At 42.4% G+C, this 13,550-nt stretch overlaps 1 protein-coding gene across 1 annotated transcript in view; it reads right to left on the bottom strand.

Moving 5' to 3' along the window:
* Window positions 1–13,550, bottom strand: part of E2F5 (E2F transcription factor 5) — a 15,342-nt gene extending 1,792 nt beyond the window's left edge. The window contains exons 1-8 of the mRNA XM_065053902.1: window positions 13,329–13,550; window positions 7,096–7,205; window positions 6,297–6,458; window positions 5,016–5,059; window positions 3,549–3,613; window positions 1,601–1,868; window positions 715–915; window positions 249–293 (exon numbers count right to left, since the gene is read on the bottom strand). Coding sequence (XP_064909974.1) covers window positions 249–293; window positions 715–915; window positions 1,601–1,868; window positions 3,549–3,613; window positions 5,016–5,059; window positions 6,297–6,458; window positions 7,096–7,205; window positions 13,329–13,457 — 1,024 coding nt within the window. The 5' untranslated portion in view covers window positions 13,458–13,550. The remainder of the gene's footprint in view (window positions 1–248; window positions 294–714; window positions 916–1,600; window positions 1,869–3,548; window positions 3,614–5,015; window positions 5,060–6,296; window positions 6,459–7,095; window positions 7,206–13,328) is intronic.

The following is a 13,550-nucleotide window of genomic DNA, read 5'->3' as shown; positions in this document are numbered from 1 at the left end:
CTCATGCATGTAAGTGCTTGCTGGATTAAGGCTTTTATATTTTGATTGTTAAATAAAACCATTGCAGGCAACTGAAAGGGGAGCAAAGACAAGAATGACAAAGATAGAGGAGGCAGTACAGGGGAAAGAAGTAGTTTCATATTGACTCTTGGCATCAGATTTAACAGACACGTACCAAGAGTGCTGTTCACACAAAAGCCACGCTGCTACCTGTGATTATTAGAAAAGTAAAGATGCTAAATACTTACCATCAGAAGACATGAGTTCATCAATAATATCCCCACTTATATTTCCTGTGAAAGACAGGAACATGTGTTTATGGAAGTCAACAGATATTCTCTGCATGAAAACAATTAATTGCAAAGTACAGTGTGGCTTGTGGAAGGTAGGAGCTCTGGAGATACCATGCCACGTCCATGTAAAATATGTGCACCTTTGTATCACTCCGTTTCTCCTGGTATGTTTCCCACTCTGATCCGTTCTAACCCTAGAGCCATGTACAATATGAAGCTTATTTGGTGGCAAAGGTATTTTGCTCAAAACGAGTTTGCTACTCAGAGCTGGCTCTGTGGCTTCATTAGGAGATGAACAAAGGTCTGTCATTTCCTCTATGAGAAAAGTGCCCATCTTCTGTGTAACTCATCAGTAGCTTGCGCACAAAGAAGCGCTCAGGAAACTAATAAAATCATTTAAACAGTAACTGCTCCTTCCTACCTGTGGGCTCTTCCATCTTTGCTATGTCAAATGAGTTTGGCTTGAGAATACAGTTAACATCCAGGGGCAGCAAGCCCTGGTATTCATTTGAGCCAGCTGTAGCTTGGGCAACGTCTCCTGAAAGGCTGGGGTACAACACTGACTCTGCAGGGCTGGAGTAAGGAGCTGCAGGGGTTGTGCTCTTCTGCTGCACACTGTTGTCTACAAAGACAGAAAGGCACATTATCAAATCTGTTACAGTAAAACGAAACATAAAAAGCCTGCACCCGGCTTTGTCTTTTGAGGAGATGACGACCAATGTCTGGGATGAGGCGAGAGGAGTCTCCCTCTTCCAAAGTCACAGGCACAATTTAATCAGGACCCCTCAGAAATGCACTCTGTAATACTGATAGCATTTTCTTAAATCTTTTCATTTTAACTTACTATTATGAAAAAAATACCTGATATTCAGGCAGTCTCTCACTGTGGCTATGTGGAAGAAGGTAAGTGACCTTGTGGCACAAAAGCTGGAACTGGTGCCTGTATTATCTGCCTCATTAAAAGGTACACGTTCAAATCATACAGTCCATCAGCGGCTGGCAATTTCGTTCCATATTGCATTCAGGAGAAGCACCTCAGAATAATTAACAGGATGACATCCAAAACCTGTTTGGTATAAGATGATAAGCTACCAGGGGAGAATCTGTTTCACCAGACAGAAGAGGAAGAGGCTTCTCAATAACCTCCTGAGCTGTTACTAACCCCCTCAGGAGGTTTCTTAACAGACAGCTGCTATGCTATGCAAATTCTTAATCTTTACTTTATATACCACCTTTTCTAACAACTTCCTTCTTTCCAGCTCCCTTCCTCCCCCACCCATCAGAGGCAGGAAAAACCCTGGACCCACCTGATGGCGTGTCCGCAGCTGATGTTTGCGGTAACTCTTGTCCTTGGTTCAGATCGTGTTGTTCTGGTGCATTTTGAGGAGCTGCAGCAGGTTTAAGGGGAGTTGCTGGAGCTGCAGGTTGAGATGGGGGCTGTGCAAGGTCATCGGGTGGGGGAACTGGAAACACCATGGGCTTGGATGAGCTTGATTCTTTATTTATAAGCAGCACATGGATAGGTCCTGAACTACTTTTAAGATTGATCTGGTACTTCTTCTGTCCATTCTGGCCCTGTAAAGGTGGTATGGTATTATATTATATTATATTATGTTATATTATATTATACTATTATATTATATTATATCATATCATATCATATCATATCATATATTAGGAAAGTTACGGTTCCTTGAGAACTTGGAACTTTACAAAACCTAACAGCAACTGCACAGAGTTATCTCCCACAGAAAGTAACGAAGGTGTCTGGTCAGAATTCTCAAACTAATGCAGAAGATAACCACAGTGCTTTTCTAGTTACATCACTAGCAAGAGGTGATAATTGGCACACACTTATCAAATCATAGCCAGGAAAAAAAAACCAACAAACTAATACATGTGCTCTAATAAACCCCAACAGATTACAAACCTGTAATGTATTACCTGTCCAGAACACAGTTAGAGAGGACACAAACATAAAATTATTCAAAGTGCTTAACTAAATCTTGAATTCAACTTACATGAGACTTACAGCAGGGCTACATCTTATCACTAACAATAATGATATAATGATTTATGTGCATTTAAATTTCTTCCTTTTAGAGAGAGCTTCAGAATGATCCTAGTTGGGACCAAGCACCCTAAAACAGATGGGTATTTCACACAGACTGAGTGAAGACAGGATGACAAGTTAGTAGAAACGATGTCTTAGCTGATTTGCCAGGCCTTCTTTTGGCAAATTACATAGGCAATACAGCTAGGACTAGCTTCTCAAGGAGACAGTTCACTCTGCAGTGGCTAATTCAGCCAAGTACATTCTAAAAAAATGAGAAAAGTGGCAAAGGAGCCTCAGGGAACCAAAGCAAAAACATCCAATTTGAACTCAATGACAAAGATCTGCTGTTTTAGTCCTTGACAAAAAGCTAAAAAACAACCTCCAAGCCAACGTCACAGCTGCTGACTTTGGTCCCACAGTGAACCTTAGCATTGCCTGAACTGACTTAAGCAGAGGCGGACAAAGATAGGACCACTGATCAGCTTTACGGTTCTAGCTTTAGGTGCTCTTATGATATTAGACTGTGCTTAGCCTCACTAAAAATAGCTTGTAAAACTTGTCAGGTGAATTTCAGCCTTCTACAAACATAGTGGCTACCATGCTTCATACAATGCTCTCTCCCAACTATGAAAATCCTATTAAAAAACAGAGCACTGCAAGAAAAAAAAAATATTAAAGATGGGCACAGGTAAGTAATTTGGCCTCCTACTTTAATCTTGCCCATTTAAGCCTTTTGCCTAAAGCAAGACTGCACTCTGTTTCTCTATCCAGTCTAGTACCATGGGACTAACCATAAACTAAATGTAAACTAAATCTTTAAGTCTCTTCTGTAAGAGACCTGTTTTAATAATACAAAAGAGAAATCTGACACATAAAAGTCACTGCCAGTTAAGTTCTCAAGAGAATTAACGACAATTAGGCCTAGTCAGGAAAGTTGCAACATTTAAAAGTAAGAGAGAACAGACGGCAAAGAAATCCACTATTCTATCTTGTTTTTAATAGAAGACAGAGCTACCATTAGTCTACCTTGGTGTACAAACACTTCTCCCCACCCAGCCTCTCTCTTCTCTACTGAAATAATCTTAATGTTCATTTTTCTGTCTCCTCTTGCACAAAGATAGGTAAATCCTCTGCTCTAAAGTAGCTCTTCCTTTCCACTGTCCCTCTAGAACACTTAGGTAAAAGAAACCAGTACATACCATTTCGGGTATAGGTACTTGTAACTGTGTACCACAAGGTGCTTGAATTGCTAGAAGTGTCTCTCCTGGTTAAACAGCAATTTTTAAGGAACTGTTAAGTGTACATATTTTTCTCAAGTCTTGCATGGTATCCATTCACATATGGTAATTCTGTAAGGTCACTTAAAATACTGCATAATTCTAGCATAAATAAACTTGTGATGGGACTTGCATAGTCCCTATAAGATCCAAGTATATACTACAACAATAATCACAGAATTCCAATATTTAGACCACAGTTGCAAGAACCGTTTCTCACAGCAATACCATATTTACCACTTCCTTTACCTGTTTGTTACCATCCCCAGATCTCCTAGTTGTATATGTAACGTGAAGTGAAAATATTTAACTAGTTTCTTTTTCAGCTAGAACAGCTCTCTGGTCCAGCTCACTTGATGGGTTTGCAGAATGGTGGTAGTACAGGATAGAAGAAAAGGTCTTAATGATGGTCTGCAGAGCCTGCGCTTCCCAGGGTCTAAGCTCACAGCTTCTGCAGCACATACAAGTGGGATGTGACAGCTGGCTACCAAACTCACCCGGAGCTTAACGGGCGCACTAAAACGTATTGGTTAAAGTCAGGAGATCACAACTGCATCAACAGCACTGGCACAACCTGCCTTACCCTGCAGGTCACTCACCGACCTGCACATCATTTCCCATTTGTCTGTAACTTGGAATAATCCTTTTCTTTCTCCGCCTCCTGTACTATGTGCTGTACTATGTGCCTCCACATTTTGTAATTACTAACTCTTTTTAGCAATAGCTCATTTGTTAAACTCTGCAGTAGTTGTCTAATCTTGCATTTTTATTCAAAAACAAATCCAGCCTTCCTTGTGGCAAAGAAAAGATGGTTCTGAGCTTCGCTGGAAGCTGTGTGCCCCAGAATCAGGAGAGGATGTCAAGGGAAGTGACTTCTGCCTCCAATTCCTTGCAATTTCTTCCAACCTCCTCTACTGAAGGAATCCTGTTGATTTTATAGCAATGCCCCATCACTGAACTTCAGCTGGCTCCATTTATATGGCATCATCAGGAGCTCCCACTGGCCACAGCTGCCACCAGAAACTTCCAGGAAATATGGACCTGCCTGGTCTTTCCTTTGGGTTGAACTGACATGCCCTGTCCCTCATTCCATTAATGGTCTGAGGTGAGCTGCTGCAAAGCATAAATACAGAAAAAGACATCCAAAACCAGCACTCAGCAAACAGCTGAACTTCCGTTCTGTACAACCTGCGACTAAAACTAGAAAATGCCAGAACTTGCTGGTCATGAACAGCAGTGAGAAACATCTGTTTAGCACGGATGCCTATTAAATACCTTCTCTAGATTCAAAATACTTGCAGGAAAAAAACAGGTTAGTTAGCAGCTTAGTTTTCAAGAGGAAAATCAGGAAATCCCTCGCTTGAGAAATGCAGCCTGGCAGCAACTTACCATCGAAGCAGTTGCAGATGTCTTCATGGGTTACATATGAAAATGTAATTTATGTCAAGGAATAAAGCAACACGGAACTGATATTTGTTGCCCTTTAAAAGAAGTTGGTCCAAATTAAGTCTAAACTATAAACTTACTGCTGTTACTCAGGGCTGTAATCAAGCATGATTTTTGGCTTTCAAAACAGCTACTTAAAAATAGTAGAGCTCTGTCTTTTAAAGAAAAAAAAACGTATCTGTGAAGAAAATACAAAAAGGAAAAAACTGTGTACCTTAAATGAGAAGATTCTTCTAAAGAAAGAGAACATGTAAAATCTTGTTTTGAAGAATAGCATTTACCTCACGAACATGACACTACAGAATTCAAGTGTGAATCAGGATTTCCCAGAATCACACAAAAATAGTGCCAGAGGGGACTTGAGTTCATCTGCCATCCCCATCCCCTACCTCAAGATACGATCAACTGTTACGACATTCCAGAAAGATGTTCGCCTCCCCTCTTCTGGAAAACCTCCAGTGATGGGTATTCCACCATCTCACTGAGGGGCCAATTCCAGTGTGAGCTCTCCCAAATGAAATTTGTCCTAACATTTAACTTCAGTCTCCTTTGCTACAAAATCAGTTTTTCAGAAACAGCTTCTGTAGAGCAACTCAAGTAATTTTTAAGTACTTACCACTGCTGCTACAGATAAGAAGGGCACTTTCCTGCTCCCAGTCTCAGATGTCTGTTTTGTTCAATATCTTGCAAGACAGCTAAACACATGGTTACAAGTTATGTAGCTGCAACTCTCTGCTTATGAAGGTATTTTATTATGGGGATATATAACACAAAACATTTTTTCCAGTTTCAAACCCAACAAGCTTCAGGACTTCGTCAACTCCATTTATCTTTAGGTGATAGCTTAATCTTTTCAAGAGAACGAAGCAACACAAAAAAAGAGTCTTGTAAAGCTCTGCTAAGAAAGTATAAATTAAAGTGCTGAAAAGCAATACAATTTATTTAAAATAAGACACCAGGGTTATACTATGGCCTTAAAGTTACTGCCATATATATACGTATACCTATATGGTCTACATTATTTTCAGGTTAGTCACAGAGGTTAAAAAGTCATGTAAATAGGAGTTATATTTTCTTCCTTTTTGAGCCAAACCGAGAAAAAAAATATTTGCCTTTCCTTCCTTCTGGATAAAATGGACTACCTTACACTTTACCCATTACCTACACTTCAAGTGTTGCTTTAATTCTGCTTTCAAGACGCACACAATTGATTTAAAAGGATATTGATGGTTTGTGGAATCATCCATGACATTCTTGATACTTTGCTGTAGCCACAGTTTCTGTTGATCCAATTCTTTTTCTTTTAGCTCTAGATCTTCAATTTCAGCCTCCAGATATCTCAGCCTGTCTATGACTTCTTTTGTGTTGCAGCCAGCACCTACTCCTCTTAAAAAGGTGTAAGGGTGCAGGAAACCACAAGTGAAAATCTAACGCAAACATGCAAATTTCTTAAGACTAAACGTTTTGAAAATCTGCTAATATTCAACATGATGGAAACGAATGTTTGCCCTCCCAGCAGCATTCTAACAGAAAATTCAAAATTCTTAACTTCAAGTTTAGAATTCTGCTTTACCTATTTTCTTTTGGAATGCACTTTTTCTGCGTTGGAGCTGCTTTGCAGGCCCTTTCTCCTCCCCCTCTTAGCTTGAGCTTTCACCTTAAGCAACCCAAGAGAAATTAGGCATGGACTACACGAGTAGGTAGGTGGAGACAGCATGTCCCAGTCGCCATCTCAGATTCATCTACTGTAAATTTTTCCACTACAAATGCTAGTTATAAAGCAGCAGTATAAGTTTTCTGCAAGTTTACCTCCTGTATGCTGGAAACACGATTTTATGTATCAAAGAAGAAAGTTAAAGGGAAGACAAAGTTCATTTGCAGCTTAACTGTAATTCCAAAATGCCATACTGCTAATTTCTGAGTGTAAGGTTAATTTTGCAGTGTCATATCTAGTCACAAGTCTAATGAGACAATTTTTGTTGCTTTTAGGCATGTAAAGATATGCAGAATTGACAGGGCTTACTTCCACTGAATGCTGTTTTTTGACTTCTTCTCGATAAGATCGATCCCCTCCAACACATTGGTGATGTCGTAAATCCTTCTCTTCTGCCTCACAGCAAGGGTATCAGCAGCCTGTCAAGAGAAGAACAAGTATCAGCAACTTGCACGCTGAGGGCAAAAGACACTGTTAAGCCATTCCCTTGGAAAACTGCCAAATAATGTCATTCTGAAGGAAGAAGGTTCGGCTCTTCAAAAGCCAGATGCTCAATCATTAATTTGAAAGTTCAGCACCTGCCTGCAGTGCTGTACAAAGCCTGCTGAGAGGAGTCGCCTCCTTCAAGGCCAGCGAGTCTGCCCTCATCAGACTCCTGCAACACCACGTCTGGTATTTGGAGTGTTTGCTATTCAACTGCAATGCTCTTTTTAGAAGGTAGGAAAAAGCAAGGAAGGCCAACAGGAACATCCTGCAGTGAACAAGGCTCTGAAAGCAACGAGTTATTACGTTTATCATCCCGCTGACACTGGCAGTCTTTGTTTGGATTAAACCGTGCTGGGATACGGAACAACAGGGCTGTAATTTCCCTCAGTGGCTGCAGGAGAGCTGCGATACTTCACACTCAGCATCGTCCTCTAATGTGTCACTGCACGGACCCACCTCACAGCGCACCGGGGCTTGCTCGGTCTGTCACACCGAGTACCAAGAATCATTTCCCAGTCACCAGACCCTGGTTCAGCTCACAGCGATGCTCACCGCTGCCACGCTATCACTCCTACATCATAGCTAGCTAGGCCGTGTGTCTGCATGCTGTAACAGCTTGTCACTCAAAGCAGAGTGTCAGGCAGAGGAAACACTCTGCTTCATGCTGTAATTCACTCCACAGTGGCTTTTATGTACCTGATGCAAGACTTTAGACAAAATAAGCAAATGAGGTAGTTGTGCCTTCCACACCCTGATCTCTCTGATGCTGCAAAGCTGCTCAAGTTCAAAGAATATTAGCCAAAGGGAGAGAAAGCAAAGAGGAGTCTGACTCTGTAACTACTCAGGACCCTCGCATACATATAATCCCTTGTAATCATTGTATTAAACAGACTAAAAGAAAAAAAAAATGAAAAAGAGAAAGCTGGCAAAAAGTTCTACATCCCAAATTTGAACTAATGCATAAAACCAGCTGATTTCCACTAAGGGCACATCATGATTTATTTCAGTTTGTCAAAAATCTATTAGAATAATGCTTTTAGTAAAGTGGCCTATATGATAAGTACAACCTGAGACAAGCACAAATAGGAAGGAAAATCAAATCATTTTATAGCAAAGTCCATGTAACTCCTCTTACAGCATTTTCTGAACCATAAACTCACTAATCTTCCAAAGAAATGATATTTTCTTATTAGTAAGTTAATTACCAGGATTTAGTAGTACAATTATTTTTTTGCTAGTGAAGTAAAATAAAAGGAAAAAAAAAGGAAATTAAAAAGCATACTCTTATAGCCATGAAGTATAAAAACTTGTTTGTTCTCCTTGACAGCGATGTACCTACTAAACAGTGTTTCTACTCACACTGTTACCGACATTTATCTTTTGCATGGTCTTCTGTAGCAGTTTGTTAAAATCTTTTCCTATCTAACAAAACAAAATACATATAAAGCGCACACTTCGGTTCTCTCCAAGGAAAACAGGCTCTTTAATCATTTGTATCAGCAGGTACATGTACCTGCTATCTTAACCTGCTATTTTTGCTGTGTGCATACACTGCTTAGAACGACTGCAAGAGAAGCCTTCAAAACTTAGGAAGTGACCAAACTGATACTGCCTGCACAACATTTAATCAACACCCTCTATAACTTACAGTCTTCAGATGCACAATTTCTACCAGCTCTCGACATTACTCAGTGCAAGGAATGGAGAGCACACACTTAATCAGCTGCTATTGTGATTAATTACTTTCTGCCTTTTTCCCATTGTTCAACATGTGGACGTAGGACTTGGTTTACTGCTCATGGTTTGAATGATGAAGAAACTGCTCTGGGGACAGATTTCATTACCTCAAGACATTTTTCAAAATGCCCATTTGTACAATACATAAAGGCTTTACTAATCTTAATTTTCAAACCAAAGTTTAAGACTAAAAAAAAGAAATATCACTAATTTTGAGTACCCAACTTCAGATGTTTCAAAGTTGGAGTGGTCTCAGTACTCTACATTCTATTGCATTTCATCTGCACAGTGCAGAGCTCCCATTAACACTGGCAGTGGAGATTCACTGCTGCTGCAAACCAGGCTCCAGAACCCCAGGTTAGGGACTGAGAAAATGAAAGACACAGTTACATTTGTATTTGGCTTGACTAGCTCTGCAAATAATTCAATCACAGCTATATAGTCCAACTAGTTACAACAAGAATTCCAACAAGAAATCAAAGTGAGGCCAGTCTAGAAAGTTTAATCCAGACAATCACTTTCTGGTGCTGGTCTTATAACCTAATAATCTTATCAAAATGTTATGGGATGTTTTACAGATATTTTAAAAATCAATAGAAAAGTGCCTCTCCAGCACTCTAGCATTTACCAATGTAACACCTTCTGATAGGCACATGGCTCAGAAATGAGGTTCAGGCATTCAGTTCTTCCACACAAACCATGCACTAAGGACTTCAATAATTTAAAGAGCCTCCGGAGACTTTTAAACAAATGTCCTTTTGTCAAAACCACTTTTAAAACTCATCATTTCACAGCCTGTGTCAAATGGTTGAAACAGACTGAGGCAGCACAAGAAAGGGACATCTACCGCAATGGCCCTGATGAGACAGCTGGATGTATCTTGCACATGCTTTCCTCTCAATCATTTGTATTTGGAGTTTCTTCATAAAATCTTTTTAATATAAAGCTGGTGCATTACAGTCATTCCTTCTAGTATCTCCTCACACTTTGACTACATATGTGTCCAAGACAAGCACTACAGGAGTGTCTCAGAGACAAGTTCTAAACTGGAAGAAACACATCGAGGTGCAGTGCTTCAGTTCTGTGTGCATTCAGCTTGTGCAGCTTCTGGAACACAGAAAACATGCTGTTCAGCATACTTTCAGCTACAGACATGCACATACACACATTTAAATTTTAAAAAAGACAACCAGAAAGCAGGTGCATTCTAATGCAACTTCTTTGCTCCCTGGGAGCTGACAGAAGGCAGTGGGAATTATCAGCTGCACACTGGCTGCGTTAGCACTGAAGAGCAGAAGAATCCGCTCGAGCACCATGGCAGAGTCATAACAGAGGTGCTTAACACAGCAGAAGAGCCAGCAATGTGCGCTTGCTCTCCACGTGTCAAAGGAAAGACGTGCTGCATCTTCTAGCCTGCGCCGACAGCAGATGACAACATCTTCTCCTTCAGAGGACTGTCAACAGTTTGGTGGGAGTTTTACACTTAATAGTGTGCCTGGCAACACATGAGTAAAGCTTCTGAGTATCACTGCACACATAAGGCTTAAGAGAATATAAAATTTAATAGATAAGCTTTTCCTTCCTCTGTGGAATAGAGCAAGCGTAAGGCAGTTGTTATTTGCTCCAAATCAATACATTTGTAAAGGCAGCAGCAAACAAGTAGATTTTAAAATACCTGAAGTTTTGCACTGATGATGAGAAACTACTTGAGTACAAGCAGGGATGGTGTTCTTCTAGAAACAAAACTCATTTATGAAATCAAGGCAGAAGCAATTAAGAGAAAGAAGACACCATGTTTGGGGAGTCATTTCAGGTGGCCTGTCCCTTATTCAATCATTGTGCTCTTTTTCTCTCTGCCCTGAAATTCGTGGGTTGCTGCATATAGGAACTCTGTTTTCTTTCCCTAGCATCTCATCTCTTAAAGTTTTAAGCTTATTTCCATAACTAGATTTGTTTATACAAGGTTATTCAGGGACAGTTAAGCAATTATTCAAGAATAGCTATTTGATTTTAAAATAAGCATTATAGAACTCAAATTCCAAGAAAAACCTCACTTCCATAATTTGTCAGATGTTAGCAGAGAAGTGTCCAGCACTGAAACACTTAAAAATACAGAACTCAAAGCACTCCCTGCACCTAAAGCAAGGAACTGCACAAATCAGACAGTGCATCACTACTGCTTCACGGTGGGTTAGCACACATGTCCAAAGTGTCCTCTTGCAGACAGCTTAACTATTCATTATACATGTATCACCAGGAAATGTTGTGTGGAACAGCTTTTCACTCTCAACTGCTACATCGCAAAGCCAGAAGTATACTTAATGCTTCCAAATTATATTTTCTTCATAGTGCACTACTGGTTTTGCTACAGAAATACTAATCACCAGCACAACAGCAGATGATCAATACCTGTCAGCAGGGAGACAGCTGAAGATCCTCACTGCATGGATCATTTCTTGGAACGCTCTGTTCCGTTTCAAGACTGTCCTGTTCTTCAGTTCCCTGAGCACACCAGCATAACACACATGCTGGTTTTCATTTTTCCTTAGATATGTGACTTATTTATGAGAAATACTGGTTGCAGAAATGTATGTACTGACTCATTGCTAATGAAAGTACCAAAGATTTATTCACTTCAGTGAGTAGTTACTTCCAACAAATGGCATCCTGTAATTCAGAAAACAGTTTCCAGTAAAGGTCTTCAGCAGAAATTTTTATGACTTGTTGCAATGCCCATTTACTTTTCCTTGGCTATCCACTCTGTCATTCCCTATGGGTGGCTACCTTCTTCATAAAAGCAAATCAGAAACATCATCACTCTCTATAACTACCTGAAGGGAAGTTATAGCCAGGTGGGGATTGGTCTCTTCTCCCAGGCAGTTAGCAAGAGGACAAGGGGGCATGGGCTTAAACTCTGCCAGGGGAAATCTAGGCTGGATATTAGAAAGAAATTCTTTACAGAGAGAGTGGTCAGGCATTGGAATGGCTGCCCAGGGAGGTAGTGGACTCGCCGTCCCTGGAGGTTTTTAAACTGAGATTGGACATGGCACTTAGTGCCATGATCTAGTAAACGGACTAGAGTTGGACCAAGGGTTGGACTCGATGATCTCTGAGGTCTTTTCCAACCCAGTCGATTCTGTGATTCTGTGATCCCATCCCACTACAGAGCTCAACTTCATTGTTCAAACCCATCCTCTTTTGTTCTTTTTTTTACTCAATGTCTTACAAACTGAGTATGTGCACAGCTTAGTTCCATTTTACTACAGAACGAGGCAATTAAAGACAAAGAAATTCATTGTGTACAGAGCACAACATCACTAAAGGAGTATAAAACCTATTCAGTATCCTTCCTAATTCACGCTAAAGTTTCACTGGCCACTCTAACACCACTGAAGTGCCTGCTACCTGAAAAAGGATGCACAAAAACACCGCGAGAACACTGCTCACCTCCTGGAGCCCGCTAAGAATAATTGACAAATAAGGTCAGCTTTCCAGAAAAGTCTTAAGTAACCACAGCACCAAGCCAGCCTCTAATGGCACTTTGCTCAACTCCTCGGCAGCGCTGACAACCTTCACCAGCCAGGGAAAAACACACTTTCACCCCCATGTGCTGCGCACCCCAACGGGCAAGCAGAGCCCCAGCCTGCAGGGGGCTGGCGAGCAGGACACGGACCAAGGGTCCCTCCTGTGACACCCCCGGCGGGAGTGACCTGGCGCACGGCGGGTTCACCCCAGGGCTTCACCTCCTGCGGCTGCAGCCCAGCGCCTCCGCACCTGGGAGGCAGCGGGCTGCAGAAGTGGGTGAAGATTATTCACCACCCAGCCCGCCAAATAACCATTTTTATATTTCTACAAAAAGTACTTTAGAGGTGATGGTCTGTTTTTCAACATCGTTTTTCCTCTTTAGTAGGAGGACATCGAGGGGGACAGGTGAGAAAGAGTTTTAGGTAACTGCCCATACACTGCGCCAGTGCAGAGCGCAAAACAGGAGAGTAAAGACTAAATAGAAAACAAGGAAACAAGGAGCTGCACTTTGTGCACGGTGACCATTCCACTCCTTTCGGAAAGAGTCGGAAGGCGTACCTCAGCCGCCCGCGGCTGTCAGCCCCCACCCGACCCGCAGCCCGGCAGGGGCCGGGGCACCCGCGCCGCCCGGGGAGGGAGGCAGGGAGAGAGGGAGAGAGCGGGCGGGCGGCCGGGCCCGGTGCCGCCCCCCGGGCAGCGCGGCGGGGCTGTGCGCGCCGCCGGGTCCGCGGGCGCCGTCCCCCCGCCGCGGGCAGGCCCCGGCATGGCGCCACCGCCCCGCCCCGCCCTCGCACCGCTTTGAGGTCCAGCACGCCGTCCTTGGCCTCCTGCAGCAGCGACACGAACTTGGTGGTCAGCAGCCCCAGGCTCTTCTCGTGGCGGCTGCTGCTGCCACCGCCCGCCGCCTCGGCCGCCGCGGCCATGCCGGCAGCGGGGCCGCCCCGCCGCGCCACGTGTCGCGGCCGCTGCAACGGCCCGAGCCCGGAACGGAGCCGCGGCCCGAGGGCTGCGGCGGG

Source organism: Columba livia, chromosome 2 (genome assembly GCF_036013475.1).
Source record: "Columba livia isolate bColLiv1 breed racing homer chromosome 2, bColLiv1.pat.W.v2, whole genome shotgun sequence".
Classification (NCBI taxonomy): Eukaryota; Metazoa; Chordata; class Aves; order Columbiformes; family Columbidae; genus Columba; species Columba livia.
The sequence above is the reverse complement of the archived record's forward strand: the minus strand, read 5'-3'. Positions and strand labels throughout refer to the sequence as shown.